Source organism: Stegostoma tigrinum, chromosome 22 (assembly GCF_030684315.1).
Source record: "Stegostoma tigrinum isolate sSteTig4 chromosome 22, sSteTig4.hap1, whole genome shotgun sequence".
NCBI classification, from domain to species: domain Eukaryota; kingdom Metazoa; phylum Chordata; class Chondrichthyes; order Orectolobiformes; family Stegostomatidae; genus Stegostoma; species Stegostoma tigrinum.
Window position 1 is genome coordinate 20,077,504 of NC_081375.1, and position 16,599 is coordinate 20,094,102.

The 16,599-nt window shown below is 39.6% G+C and overlaps 1 protein-coding gene across 2 annotated transcripts in view; it reads right to left on the minus strand.

Moving 5' to 3' along the window:
• Positions 1-6,364: 6,364 nt before the first annotated feature.
• Positions 6,365-16,599, minus strand: part of LOC125463672 (zinc transporter ZIP11-like) — a 695,024-nt gene continuing 684,789 nt past the window's right edge. For both annotated transcript variants that reach the window (XM_048555242.2, XM_048555241.2), the window contains exons 8-9: positions 14,229-14,387; positions 6,365-7,205 (exon numbers count right to left, since the gene is read on the minus strand). In XM_048555242.2, the coding sequence (XP_048411199.1) occupies positions 7,127-7,205; positions 14,229-14,387 (238 nt within the window). In that variant the 3' untranslated portion in view covers positions 6,365-7,126. The remainder of the gene's footprint in view (positions 7,206-14,228; positions 14,388-16,599) is intronic.

A 16,599-nucleotide genomic window follows, 5' to 3' on the forward strand; every position in this document is an offset into this window, starting at 1 on the left:
TATATTTCCACAAAGATGGTCAACTGCAGAAGATACAAGGTGAGCTAAAAGCTACTGGAATTTAGATGTTAAATTTATCACAGCTCATAAAAATCTGACAATAATTACTTCAGCAAAATGAAGAATTTGATTATGATCAATGTCCTAATTAGCGTATGGGCAAATAAAACTTTAGTTTGGCAAGTATATTCGGGGAATGGCCTGTAGCAGAAGAACAAATACTAACTTTGGGTTTTGACATTTTGGTTCGCCTAAGAGAATGGGAGGAAGTTAATGGCTGCTGGAACGTAAAACAATGTAGGGAGGTAGAATTGCAATTTCACCTCACCCAAAAACCAAATACAATGTTAGTGATCTACAAGTTTAAATAAATTTCAGTAATGCAGACTCCGGTCCCAGAATGATTTAAGAAAAAGAAGCATAAGCAATATTCTGTCATTCTATTGGGGTTCCTACATCCATCCCTCTTTATGGCTGACACAAAGTGGTTTTAAAGAATGTGGTATTATGCTGTCAAATCAGTAACACCATATGCCACAGAATCAAAATGTTTGTCCTCAACAATATTTTTTCGAAGTAGTGAGTCAGCCAGTCATGATATGATACACAATCTGACTTGTGGAAGAAGGGAAACTTTATAGGTGGATTGCTTATTAGTTTGGTTTCGAGATTCTTAAGAATGCTAATGGGTTTCTTTACACAAACGTAAGAAGGTGCAGTTGGTCATTCAGTCCCTTTAGCCTGCTCTGCTATTTAATGGGATCCTGGCTGATCTGACTGTAAATCAGATTCCTGCCCATCCCAATAACCTTTTACCAGTTTGCTTACCAAGAATCTAACTCTGCCTTAAAAATATTCACAGACTCTTCATCTACTGATTTGTTAGGATAAGAGACACACAACACTCCAAGAACAAAAGTCCTCCTCATTTAAAAAATAAGGAATCACCCATTTACGAAGTGGCCATCTAGTTACAGATCCTTTCCACATCCATCCTTCAAAAACCCTCACAGGATCTTGTATGTTTATATCAGAGTCAGATGCTTGGCTGAGGAATAAAAAAAAACACATTGTTGTTTTGGACTTGAGGTTCATATAAAAATATGTGCTTAAAAGAAAAGAAATTCACAGCCAGTGGAGGACTGGGCTGAATTATTTAATCAACAGGGATCTCCAGTCAAAATATTCTGCGCATGGGAATAATTTAGACTCAGACTGAATGAATGGATTTTCTAAATGCACATTCCTGGCACAAAGATTCACCCATTGAGAGCTTGTCTGGGAAAATTGCAGGTATGTTCTCTATAATTTTCCATTCAAATAGGGAGAAAATTGTGTGGGGTTGTGACTGTGATGTGCCAAGATGCTCCCCCAGCAGGTGAGGTTCTCTGCCAGAAGTACACATTAGTGCTATTACCCAAATAGCTATTGAATGGAAGGGAGATCTCCAGCCATTGGCTGAAATATTCTACCTTGTAACTTTTGCACCTGCCATCCCTTGGGTTAACAGTGACCAATCTGGTCCCACAAATCAAACAATAGTAAAACAATCAGTATACAGTACGTTTCTTGCTCAGTGAGAACTTTTGTCACTCTTTTTTTGTTTTAGTTTACATAAACCCTCACCTATGGTGTGACGATTATTGTTTAGTGCACGTCTTTTGGTCTGGCACCTGGCCAGGGCAGCTATCTGTTTACCTTCATATTTGCCTGGAGGGTTAAACCTTCAAGCGTGGGTTCTTTTGCTGCATTACATATATAATTACTTACATTTGCCTGTAATAAAAAGTATTAACTTGCTCCCAGGTTACATTATTTCATCACATCTGCGCGCGCAAACAAAGAAGTGCATTAGAAAGTGACACTTGAAGCCAACGTTTGTAGGCCAGAACAATTTAGATAAAAACTTTTCACATTTGAGGAATGAGGGATAATTTAGTGGAAACAAGAGATTGTTTTTACAGCAGTACATAAATGGGTATAAAGTCTTACACTCATTAGTCAGCTCTTCATCTGTGGGCATAAGTCAATTAAGCTCCATCGCCTTGACCATAATACATAAAGGAGAACTGTCTCATTTTGATTAATTGGGAGTCGAACCAATGTTTGGAAGGGGGTAGGGTGCAGGAATTGCATTGTGTGTATTTTCATTAGTTTTCAGTACTTTCAACATTTTATCACAACCAGTAAATAAAATTCAGATACTGGCAAGTAAAAATGTAATGTAAATGCAACTTAACCACCCGATCAGCAAACTCCATTTCAATTAAAGTATTTGTTCCTACTCTAAATTTACCAAGTTATATTCACAATTATGTATTTAACAGGTCAATATTAATCAACTTATTCCATCCAAAAATCATTGATCCAATATATGTTTATTTACCGTAACTTTAAAATGCAGACGATGAGGATATTGCTCTTTCAATCCTCAAGGAAGTGAGAATTTTGTGGGGGTATTATTGGGACTAACTTGATTTTAGTTGCTAGAATTAAAATAATAGAACAGATTTCAATTAGAATATGAAAGTCTAGTAATTTGTACGCACAAATATTTTGCATTTGCTCCATTGAATTTGGGGTAGCACCAGTGATATAAGGGCTCGGGAGTATTCGCTCATTCATATGCCCCTCAAAATGTTCTTGCTGCTTTGACTGTCTACGTGAGGAATCACGTTGGACTGGTCCACAACTTCAATGACAGCCTGACCACCAGTTAAAGGATGAGTCAATATACATTTACATTGCAGTCCTCTTCTAACAGTGCACGAGAGAATACATGAAGGAAACCAACTCGCCAACTTTCCATTAATCTCATATGGCCTTCAGTTGGTAACCTGTCCAACAAGGTGAGGTCAAAGCTAATTTTATAAGTAATGGTGAAAAGAGGTCTGTGTTCATTCCACTGGCTTGTGGAATAATGTGTTGGAACGTCACCAGTCAAACTCTTGGGAAGCCACCCAAGACAAGCTTACATGAAATGATATTAAAGTGGTTTTCCTTCAGGATGGTTAGGAATTAAAAATAACTCGGAAAGTTTTAATTTATCTTTGCAGTTTTGCAGACTCTTACTTCCCCACACCCTTGACAATTTTTGCGGGGGAGACAGAAGGAGGAGCACAGAAAGGGCTGGCAGAATGTGCTTTTTCCACCCAGGCTGCCTAATTAAATGGGATCCTTAGAAATTAACTTGATATTGAATCGTGTCAGCTGGGGACGGCTGCACTGTTTAATGCTTCAAACAGTGATCACATTTCCACGTTAAAGTCATTGAAGCCAACATCTGTTTGGAATACGGTACGTAACTCAAGTTCTCAACTATCTGGATTAGTCAATGCTCCCTCTCATGCCCACTTCAAGACCTTTTTACTTTTATTTACCTAGTCAGCAAATAAAGACCAGAAGTTTAAAAAACCAGTATTTAAAAACAGGAGCTAATAAAAGTATACTGTGTGCACAGAAGCACTGGGATAATCAGAACCAGACTGTAGACTTCAAGCGACAAGACAAAAACAAGGCAGTGCACTTTTAAACTTGTATTCGTGGACTGACATGTCAAGTATTAGCCAAGATTGAAGTGTTTTCTGATTCTTGTACACCCCTACTGAATAGCGATGCCGTACTGTCTCAGTCAGCATGAATCAGACAGAGTTTAAGTAAAAGAGTTGTAAATAGTGCAGTAAGATCGAGAAATGGAGATGCAAGTGTGATGGAAACAGTCTCAGGTCAGGCTAGATTCTTCCAAATATCACTCCCAGTCTCCAAGTTGCTGCAGAACTGCACAGTTTTATTAGTTTGTCCCCTCTTTGTTCCCATTTATAATGATTTAGAACCAAAACCAAATGGGTCACAAATACCTGTTGACTTATATCTGAGCTTTATACGACATGAGGCATTTTGATTTATCTAAATTTTACTGTAATTAGCATTGCTCCTGAGATCATTAATAAATGAGTCAGACCCAGCCTTGTCCCTTGTCATCAAATAAAATTCGAGTTCAATCACACAATGCTACAAGGACTCCTGCAAACCAGCTTCAAAGTCTTGAAAATATTCTGCAATTAGAGTGTTATTAATTAAATAAATAGCAGAGTCCTCTACACAAAAGAAGTGAACTAAATCAAACTCGGAAACAGTGTAAGTCCAGTCGGGGACAGAAATAGTATTCACATTTTAGGATATTGATCGACTTATAGAGATTGAAAACCCTTTGTTCACCATTATACCTGACTTCAGATTTTTGCTCATCTTGTTTACTTCATTTATATAACACTGATGAATTCTGCCCAAAACCGTTATTTTGGAAGAATACACCATATGAAATGGGTCTGGTGATATGCACCTACAAAACAGAGCAAAACATGATCACATTGATTGCATCTGAATAGTACAAGCTTATTGGCTGCAATATAATTTGAGGCAAAAGTACAACTGCCCTTCAATTTAAAAGACCATGCCGAAGGATTTCAGAATTCATTGAGTAGTTACACAGGTTCTTAATAGCAAGCTATTTTAGAGTCTAAGGCATTCAGCAATGCAGGATCTGTATCTTCCTTTCAAAATAAGAGCACCAAAAACCTCTGGCAGTACAACAGTAGACAACTCCCAAAGCCTTCCCCACACCTAGCTGCAACCAACATTTCTACTAGCTTATATCATGGGGCAAGTTATCTGCAGTGTAGCAAGCTCTTCATCTTGAAGCTGAGAAGACTAGCCTCCCCCTACTTCACCCCCAACATCTGATCTGGTTCTCTGAATTGTACTGAATGTACCCCAAAATAATTCTTTGCATTCCATTTTGCATCAGCTAGAACTTCAACTGGTTGAAGATAGATTCAGAATGATCCTATGGTTTGAAGTTAGTGAAAAACATGGAACAAATTCCAAGAATTGTGAATCAGAGGCATTTCAAAGTTAAGTACTGCACCAATTTGAATTTTGGTATTCTTTGTTTAGGAAAAAAAACAAGAACACCAGTAAGACATACTTTCTGAGTGAGGTTTTATGACATGAAGCAAAAAGTTAGTCAGTGAGGGAATTGAAATTTCAAAGTGCTTTCTAACCTTAAACCACCAGGAGGGCTTGTCAGGGTTAAAGAGTTCAACCATTATATGCTTTAGACAAAGTCTCTAACAAGTTTTGCTTTACTTTCTGTTTTGTTATAGTGCCAACAATATTGTGCCAGAACAATATCTTTCAATAACCTTTTTATAATGCACCTCATTATAGTAGTTATATATTTACTTCAAAACAAACACGACATTGTGTGCCTAAGTGCTGTTTAAAATGAGCAACTGGCCAAAAGAACACTGATGTCAAGTTCTGTAAATGGGTGTGTGTATGGCATGAATACAGTTAACCTCTCAAAACAACTGATCTATTGTGTTCAACGGGAAATATTCAGTACAGCTCCAGGTTCTGGTTGACATGATGTGGTATTTGAAGTTTACATTCTTTTGTGTGGGCATGGGAAAGACGCAGCTACAAAGTTTAATGCCCTCTGCTGAATTCCTGGACATCAGATATCTTCAGATTGTTTTATTAACTGCTCATGAGATATTCCGTGTCCCTGTTTGCTTGCTGCCTGACATGTTAGAAACAATTAAAAAAACTCACTCTTTACGGTAACACTGATCCCACATCAATCCTCCAGACTCTAGTCCTGTAACTGGTTGCAAAGGTTGTTTAAAAGCAGCTGTTGTGGCTATGTCCCTTTGGAGCTGCTTAATGGTTACTTATACTTGTTGATGGTAATCCTCTACTACCCAAAGATGCTGCCACCTCACTTAAAATGTTCTGGTTCCAAATTTGCACACACTTGGCACATAATTGGCTCAAGGTCACTTCTAGCTGCCTCTTATATGAGGTGAGTTCTAAACTAGTCATGATTCAGGCCTGATGTGTCAATTAGAACCCTTGCCTTATTGGTTATTACAACCCTACTTTAGATTTTGCCAATGAGATTAAAGTGTACTGGAATTGCACCCTAAATATTTGTCATTTGTAGTTTCTTTTGCATTAAAAACAAGTTGTAAATATAAAGTCACATAGGCCTCTTAATATCTAATAATGTTTGTTGACAGCAATATCTAGATACTGTCATTGGAAGTGTTCAAATCTGTCAGACATTACACACCGATTGATATGGAGTGGCTAGATGATGCAGACTGTTGGAAGACTGAATAAAGACCAAAAGAACTGCGGATGCTGTAAATCAGGAACAAAAACAAAGTTTCTGGAAAAGCTCAGCAGGTCTGGCAGCATCTGTGGAGGAGAAAACAGAGTTAACATTTCGAGTCTGGTGACCCTTCCTCAGTACTCGCAGTTCTGAGGAAGGGTCACCGGACCCGAAACGTTAACTCTGATTTCTCCTGCACATATGCCACCAGATCTGTTGAGCTTTACCAGCAATTTTGTTTTCATTGGAAGACTGATGTGAGTGAGACATTTGAACATGTTAAGAGAGAGCAGATAACGTGTTTCAGATAAATCTTTTTGCAAAATATATAAATAACAAAGGTATCGTATGTTCCACATTCCACAGTGAAAGAATATTCTTCAAAACGTCATCATGCCTGCTTTCTTCTTAATACAGTGTCCCTTTGGTGCTTTGACGTACCATAATGATAAGCTTCTTTCAATGGGTGATCCTAAATGAACTACAATAATTCAATGTGGAATTAATAGAATTTGCAGTGGGCAACAGCAGAATTCCGTGTTTACCTGACTCCTTGGTTTATGCTGATGAATGTTTAGCTGTGATACTTTCACTGAGGTAACAAGAATTGAATGACCATAAGCTGCAGACTGATACAAAACCGCACGCTAAAAAAAATTGTAAGAATTCAAAAGTTGGGAAACCCACAAATGAGGAACAAGTGTCAAACAATCAACGATGCTGGACAGTCAAGTGTTAACAATAACCCCAGACTGGAAGCTGCCTACATATTTCACTGAGTCAATATCACTTCTCAGTGAGAGCCAAGTTAATCGCAGCAACCTTGAAATTAAAATTTTGCATGATGATTCGTCAAATAGATTTGAAATGAAAATGCAACTTCTTTTTTCTAAATGGAGGAAATGATTGTTCCCAAACTAATTTTCTTCAGCAGAATAAATCTTGAGGTTAGCTCAGGCCAACATCGAGCGACATCATCAAGACAAACCCTGCGATGGAGGTCCAGGATGCCAATTTGCCATTTCCACTGAAAATGAAAACAACGCTGTCAGTTTTTCTTACAATGCTTCAATTGTCATTATGTACATTGATCTCTAAAACGATTCATTGAATGAGAATAACATAGTGTACTTGCCTTCACCTGTTCAGCGACAGACATGTATAAAAGGTATCTGGCGTTTACATGTGCTTTCTTTATTCTTTCACAGGATGTGCACAGCTATTGCATGACCAACATTTGTTGTCTATCTCTAACTGCCTTTAGACTGAATGGCTTGCTTCCTATTTCAGAGAACAGTTAAGAGTCATCCACACTGCTGTGGGTCTGGCGTTACATTTAGATCAGATGCAACAATTTATGCAACAATTAATATACAAATTGTTATGGTCACCATTACAGAGACCAGCTGTTTAGTCCAGATTTATTCATTGATTTTAAATTACCACTAGCCTTGATGGGATTTCAAACCATGTCATAGGAGCATCAGTATTGGCTTCTTTATTACTTATCTTGAGACATTACTGTGACACCACCATTGCCCTTAGTTGCTTTATGTGGGAGCTTATTAAAAGCAGGAAGGGAAGTAGAGAGGTGAAAAGAATTAGGAAGTACAGGCTGTAAAATAAAATCAAGATGGAATTGGAACATTTACCAATGAGAAAGGAATTCAGGGACAACTGCAATAACAACTTATATTTGTACAGATCATCTATTGTAGAGTAACATAAAAAGCATTTCATTATGAAACAAGATCTGGTTTCAAAACCAGATAAGATTTTAGATCAGCTGATCAAAAGCACAATTAGCATGCGCTGGAGCTGCCCATTGGTGAAGAGAATTGTCATTTGAGGCAGCAGTTTCTACAGTCAGAATCATGGCCTTCATACTCATGGCAACCAGATAAGATAATGAAATGCCTCAGAGAAATCTTACTAGGAAAGAGCAAACTTGTTATTTCATAAAGTGTAGAAGGGAAGGTCCGATCCCACCTTGGATCATAGAATCTCTACTGTGTGGAAACAGGCCCTTCGGCTCAACAAGTCTACACTGACCATCAAAGCACCCCACCCAGAACCACTCGCCTATGACCCACCTAATCTACACATCCCTGAACACTATGTGCAATTTGGCGTGGCCAATCACCTAGCCTGCACATCTTTGGCCTGTGGGAGGAAACCGGATAACCCAGAGGAAACCCACGCAGTAACGGGGAGAATTTGCAAACTCCACACAGTCACCCGAAGTTGGACCTGGGTCCCTGGCACTGTGAGGCAGCAGTGCTAACCACTGAGCCACTGAACGACTTTTTAAGTAATTGCCATTACATGTTATATATGTAGATACACTGAAATTATAAGTGCAACTCGCACCCTTTAAACAAATGGCTATGGAGAGTAGAGATAAGCCCCCATCCCATCAGTGGGGGGAGTCGAAGGAAAAATGGTACAAACAATAAGGACAGAATGACATATAATGAAGGGTATAAATGAATAACCTCATGAAAGGTCATCGGAAAACAGAGTGCAGTGTACGGAGGCAATTGCAAAACATTACTTAGTCATTATGACCTTGGGAAAATAAACGATCACAGCTTCACAAGGCACTGACAGCACCCATTCAGTATGATACAGGTGGCAAATGTCTAGGGAGGGGCACAACGGTCAGAATGGAAGTGGCAAGCACTGCATGTCAATGTTGCATGTAATCATTGTAACACAGAATATATAAATATACTGTACTTTATAGGGAGAATGGGAACATCTTGGAGTCTATCTCCAGTGGCTTCTTCCATGCTGCTTGGTAAAGAACACTTGAATAAAGATGGATTGGTGCTGCTGAACACAGGACTCAGACTTCTCTTTAAAATTCCTCTCCAACAAAGTGTTAGGTTTTAAAGAGTGCCATAACTGAGGTAACTGCGGAAGAGAGGTGCAGGCAGGGTATTCCAGATCATGGGGACCAGGCAACTAAGAGTATGAGCCCCTCTGGTGAACCAATTTAAATTAGAGATGCAAACAGGCCAAAATTTAAGAAGTGCAAATACCTTGGTGGGTTGAGAATGGTGGAGATTAGAGATAGGGGTGAGGCTATGAAGGGATTTCCAAAGAAGGATTAGAATTTGAAAATCACGATGTTGCTTAATGGGAGCCAATGTAGGTCAGTGTGCACAGAGGTGATAGAACAGGGCTTGCTGTGAGTCAAGACACTGGTAACAGAGTTGTGGATGACCTCAAGTACAGTGTACAAGGAATACACAGGCGGCCTATACTGGGAGAAACACAAATGTAGATTAGGAAGTGGGACAGGAAGAAAGAAAATGCATAGTCTGCGCACAAATTTCTACTCATTTGTTTTCACATATCCGTATTTTGTTTATATTTGAATAGAATAATCATAGGATTTGTCAGCTAAAATAAAAGGGAAATGTAGGGCAGGGAACTTCAATGAAATCTTTGGATTTGATGGTGGCATTAGATTTTCACCACAAATTGTATTGAGTTAGTTCAAGTTCAGGTATCTGCTGTTGTAATGTCTACCTCAAGCCTATACATCCGCATTTATGCCCTTATTTTAAATGGTTGCTGACTATTATTTTTTGTATTATTGTTGCAGGTATAGAATTTGGTTCATTTATTGCATATAATGAAGAATTGTTGCATTACAATCTCTAAGTGCACAAGGACAGAAACACCATTTGAACATTTCTCACATTTCTGGTTGTAGCAAATGTTCATCCCATTGTAGTTACTTAAAAAATACACTCGCTGTGCTCCTTTATTAATTCGGTAACCACTTGAAGTTTGGTTCCTCAATTTTACCATTGCACTATGTTAAAATACAGAAGAATTCTGCTAAATACAGAGAGATTAGGACTGCAGAAACTGACTAGCAGAAAACTGGAATATTTGTACTGCTAAAAACTGGAGCTCGTTGTGATTAATTGTGATTAACACATGTTTCTGCATTGAACATTTGAGTAACAATGCATGACTGCCTGCTTTCCAACCAGAATTTGACGACAGGCTGATTGAAGGGAGGATGAAAGATTCTACAGGTTGAGTTGCTCAATCTATGAACCAACTAACCTCAATTGTCCAATACATGCCAAACAAATCCATTATTACTATTCATTGCTTTCGGCTACTATTAAAGCATGGCCCGTCTTTCATTCGTTTCTTTTCAGCTTTCTTGCATAACATCGCCTGCCCAGTTGGAATGTCTGTGACTGTCAGTGAAGACACACCCCAAAGAGGGCTTGACACGGCATTTGCATGTGTATGTTGGGGAGCTGGCATCCCCATTTCAAAGTATGGTAATAAGCCAATCATGTTGTTGATTAAAAACAGCTTGGCATGCTCCTACATTCAATTCTCTTAATACTGCAGTGCAGGATCAAGCATCAGACAAAGGAGTGAATGCATGAACACTTTATCCCAACTTGTAAATCCCGAAGATGAATGGAAATCAATCAGCAGCCTTTTCAAGGAAATTTGCTTAGGATAATATGTCCTTGCTACACTGGCACAAAATCAGCATTGCATATTTCCATTTCTCCTAACAGAGCAGAGACTCCATAGTTATAGCCCAAGTATAGGTAAGGTAAGTCCAAGAAAGGTAAAAGTCACCACAGTCCCAGAGGACCAAAGGACTGCTTTCTTATTGGGGGGGGAGAGAGAGAGAGAGAGAGAGAGAGAGTGTGAGAGAGAGAGAGAGAGAGTGAGAGACACAACTGGTGCCCAGTTTAAGCTGAGGGTCACCACGCCTCAGACAACAGGTGCGTTTGTTAAGGTGGGAACTTCATGGTAAACCTTAGCCAGCGCAGAAAGCTACACACTAAATCCACCAAGTTCTCAACTTAATGAAGCTGCCAGGTTCCACGCTGTTTGGACAGCCAGAAAACTGCAATTGAAAGCCTGGATGTCAATGATGCCCCTCATTATCATGTTTAAGTCTGTGATCCACTTTCTGGGATCGGGTTGGTTTATCTCCCAACTTCTGCCGTCGTTCAAAATTGGAAATGTGAGAGAATGGATACAAATGTTAGGAAACAGACTTAGGAGACATCAACACCAACCCATTAAAACCTCCCACTCCCAAGCTATCAGTTCTGAGGAAGGGTCACCTGTCTTAACTCTGTTTTTTCCTTCACTGATGCTGCCAGACCTGCTGAGCTTTTTGAGCAACTTTGCTTTTGTTCCAGTACTCAATAATGTCTCGTAAACTGTTCAAGAGAGTTCTTAATCTGTAATTGAGGTCAGGAATAGATTGCCCACATTTGCCCTGGCCAAGAAATTTCCAAAGGAGGAAAGATAACAAAATAAAACATACATCATTGAACAATTGAGACCCAAGAGATAACTGCAGAGAACTCTAAGTAAGGTAAGGACAGAAATAATTTTACATTTTGTATCCACTAATCAAGAATGAAAACCTAAAAGGAGCCAGAAAGTGCTGGCATTAAACAAAGATGTCCTGCTGGTGACAAATATAAGTAGATCTCCCAAAGATCACAAGACTTAAAACTTACAAATTTAGTTCCATTCAGTGCAATGTAATTAAGGCCCCCATACAATGCAACAAATAAAACTTGGAAATCAAAGCAGGAGATCACCTCATGCCATTACTCTACTGCTTGGCTTGCCATGGCTTTAAAATAATGCAAACATTAACACTGTTTATTATAGAATTCAACAAGAAATTGGCAGTGAGTTAGAGGCAAGAATTTAATCTTGGACTTCTGCTGTTGTTTATAAAACAATTGGGCTTTGCTTATGACATGACACAGCATCTGAACAGCTTTATTACATTTCTGTCTGATGGACTGCCAGATGTGCATTTGTTTGCATTCATCAGATATAAGGGCTCTGCCTGAAACCACTTTCTATCTTTTGCTTTTCCTGTCCTGATGAGGCCTCAGAGTCAAACCTGAGAGATGGAGACATTACCACCTGTCTGTTGTGCCTGCTGGTGCCCTTTTGTAAGACCTTTTGAATTAGTTTCAGTCCCCTGTCTTTTCCCATAATCCTGCTATTATTTTTTCCATTGAGTTATTGTCTGATTCCCTTCTGAATGATATCATTGAATCTGTTTCCATAACTCTTTCAGAAAGTACACTTCAGATCAAAATAACATGAAGAAGTGATGGTGTAGTGATAATACCACTGGACTAGTAATCCAGGAAACTGGGGCAAAGTTCTGGGGACATGGAAGATGGTGGAATTTAAACTCAGTGAATAAATCTGGAATTTAAAGCTCATCTGACAGTGGCGAAGTAACCACGGTCAATTGTTGTAAATGCCAATTGGTTTACTCATGGCCTTTAGGGAATGAAATCTGTTTTCTCTACCTTGTCTGGCCTACACATGATTCCACAGCAGATGTGGTTAAATTCCTTCTGACATAGGTTCACAAGCCACTTAGTCTCCCAAACCATTACAGATTTTAAACAGAATTAAAATGAACAGGTCACCAAACATCGACCAAACTCTGTTCCAGAAATGACAATGGCAAACCCAGCTCTGTCAACTCTGTATAGTCCTCCGAAATAATATTTGAGAACTTGTGCTAAAATTGGGAGAGGTTTCACACGGGTTATTCAAACCATGGCTTGGGAAATAGTGATTTGGATGCAATCACACTTGGGAAACAATTTCCAAAACATCCACATCACTACCTGACAGTATTTTCTGTCCCACTACAGGGGACAGGTATACAGTTGCAAGGGAGTTGTCTCTGGAGTACTCAGTTTTGACTCTGGGCAGGAAAGCCCTCCTGGTCATTAAGACTTAAGGTCCCCACCCTCTTTATAGATGAATTAGTACACCTCTATATTAAATTCCAGTTAGAGGAAGGATGGAGGATGGTATAGGCAGCACAGAATATTCTCTGTGTGGGGGATTTCAATGCTCATTACTAAGAATGACTGAGTAATGACTGAGTTGGGAGAATTCTAAAGGACACAGCTGCTGGACTGGGTCTGTCCTGGTGGTGAGGGATCTAACAACAGGGTCCCGAGTCAGTCTGGTGTGTTGCTCACAGGGCAGCTTACAGGTGGTGGTGTTCTTATTTATTCAGGTGGGACAGGCCACAGGTACAGGAGTTGCTGTTTAAGGAACCACGGTGAGATGCTGAAATGCATCTTGGATACGGTAAATAAAAACCGAAAGGACTGCAGATGCTGTAAATCAAGAACAAAAATAAAGTTGCTGGAAAAGCTCAGCAGGTCTGGCAGCTTCTGTGAAGGTAAAAACAGGATTAATGTTTCGGGTCCGCTGGAACACTGCAGCAAGCCAGACACAGAGATGTTGGCCAGGGAGCAGGTGGTGCGTCAAAGTGGCAGGCAACAGGTAGTTCAGGGTCTTTTTTGCGAGCAGAACGTAGGTGTTCTGCGGAGCGGTCGCCAAGTCTATGCTTTGTTTTCCCATTGTAGAGGAGACTACCTCGTGAACACATTGCTGCCTGACCTGCTGAGCATTTCCAGCAACTTTGTTTTTGTATACGGTACATGCCAGTTTGCATACATGTTGACGGGAGTGAATGTTGAAGATGGACGGGGTACCAATTAAGTGGGTTGCTTTGTTCTGATTGGTGTCGGGCCTCTTGAATATTGTCGGGGCTGCACTCATTGAAGCAAGTGGAGAACATTCCATCATGTTCCATGAAGTTACCAACCCTCCAGGCCACTGGAAACAATTTCTCCTTTTTAATATGTTAAAAGCCTTTGCAATTTTAAACACCTCTATTAAATGTCTCGTTAGCCTTTTCAATTTCGAAGAAAACAATTGCAGCTTCTCTTCTAACCCTGCGATTTCGGAGTCCCCCATTATTGGTGCAATTTTAGTACGTCTCCTCTACACGATCTTAAAGCCATGTATTCTTTATTCAAGACCTGATGTATATTTTCCATCATAATTTCTTATCTATAGTTTTCATTCCCTTTCTATTTTCTTATACAGAGGCCTCACTCTGGTTAGCTGGCAAAAGCAAAACTCATCACCACTTTGTCCTCAATTGAAATTACAGAGAATTGTTGTTTCATTCAGGACTCACCTTAGTTGAGCTTCAGGAATAATGTCATCGATTACAACATAAACCATGGCACCAGCAGCAAAAGCCAAGGCATAGGGCAGGAGAGGCTCAGCAAGAACTACAGCAAAGGCTCCAAATATTCCTGCCACTGGCTCGACCATACCACTTAACTGACCGTACCTTTTATGTTGGAGAAAAATAATCATTACTTTCACCAAAATAAAACATCCGACAAAACTGAATGAACAACTAAAATATGAGGCAGGTGTACAACTGGTGTTAACTGTGTAAACATTGGGAGTTCATTCTATTTGGATGGTCAGCATTCGTTGGGGGTCTGACTTGTGGCTGTTACAGTGGTAAAATCCCTAACTCTGGATCAGAAGGTCTGTGTTCAAATCCCCATCAGACCAGGCAGTGTAACATAACATGTGCAAACAGTTTGATTAACAATAACCACGTAGAGTAGATTGGAAGTTATTTGCAGATGCATGATCTGTCGTGTATTTCTGTAAATAAACCGTTTACATGTGCGAAGACTAGGCTTCAATCTACTATCCTTCACTGCCTGGCTGTCTCAGTTCTATGAACTGGTGTGGATTCAATTTAATACGAGGCAAAATCCAAAAATTCCAGTTTAAATTTTGGCATACCAGAGATGGAATGCCTTCTATTAAAATTATAGGGGTGCCAATGTGCTGTAAGTTTTTGTGTTATCAAATAACGTAATATCTTTAGAGATGATTGAGGGCGGTTGGAAAGGTGGATCCACAGATCATAGAATTATAGAGCCATAAAACAGGTCAGCAGAGAAGGAAGTAATAGTATTAGAATTTACCTTCCGCTTCTAACTGAGAGGCATTTTATTGCTTTTTGTGTCTACTTTGGCATCTTTTGTGTAGTGTTGTGAAGGACAAATGGCAATGGGGAGTTGAACCTTGCAGAATGGGGACTCCATTGAAAAAATGTGAAGTTCTGATCTCAATACTCATTTAATAAGCAACATCAGGAAAATACTTTCAGGCAACAAGTGGGTACAATCAAAAATGCACTGCAAGACAGGGTAATTCAATTGTACTTTTTAGAATGACCTGGAAAAGCACCTGAAGGGGAGAAGAATTGCAGAATTATAGAACAAAGGCAGGAGTAGGACAACTTAAATTCCAGCTTTTCTCCCCCCTTTTAAGTCCATCTTGAGTACCAAATGATTTTGAAACTTGCACATTTGTTAGCTGTTTAATGCCCTTACCAACACTGTCAATAAAAATGGCTTTCTATGTGTGAATACCCTAGATAGGTGGTCTTCAGGCAAAGAAGAAACTTCAAAAAGACATTAAATTACTGGTAACTGAGAAATGGCGGAGAAGGGAAAAAGGAGAGAATTAAGCAAGGACGAAGTGATAAGCTTTGAAGGGGGTTTTGAAGAAAAATAAAGAAGATACAGGGCTGAGAGACACAGGAAAAAATGTTCCAAAATGCTGGGCTGAATCAGTGGAAGGAGACAAAGCTGAAAGTTGACAGAATAGGTGGAAGGGAGAAAGAGGTGATCCCCGAGAGTCAAAATGAGCAGAGTGCAGGTACATAGTGCTGGCTACGGATAGAAGAAATGAGGTTATCGGCGGATTTGTCATTAAAAGTAAAAGGTTTCAACTGATTGTTGCAGAGGCAGGTGGGAGATGAGTGAAGCTCAGACAGCTCAAGGGTATTTGGGAACAGGACTGAGTGTGGATCAAACACAAGCACTGACACCTGCCAGTAACAAACAGAAGGCAGAAACCAGGATATGTTTTATTGGATAAAACGTTTCTGAAAAAAAATGGATTAAGTTGTTCCCCCTGAGGGCACTGAAGGGGAAATTCTACCCACATCCCCATCAACTAAATCTTGCCCCCAACCACAGCATTGGGATTAAACCAGAGAAAAGTCACTCCAGGCACAAAGATGAACATAAGTTATTTGCCCAGACCAGATCTGTCACGCCTTGGAGTATCACAACACTGTGAGAAGCGGTGCCTGATAGGAACTATCAGGAAGCGTAGGATTATAGATAACACTAAGTATCTGCCGAGAAACCTGCTTTTTGTTGCTTTACAAACCACTCAATGTGATGACATGTAGGTATTTGATCAAAGCAGGTTGCAGTGAAAAGAAAATGTTTTATCTCACAAATAAAGACAGATTTGGTTGGGAAGGAGACAAAAAGTTAACTGCCAATAAGATAAGACAAAGAGCAGCCAATCAGGAGGTTTGTGACTTTGTGGAATAGTACAGTTAGTTTTTCTTAGTAGTGATCTTTGTTGTCACATCTCCCAATGCGGTGTATATAATGTTGCTATAGACATTTTTCATGCATTCACATGGATTCTTTCACAATGCTTCGTTTGAGAGTTGT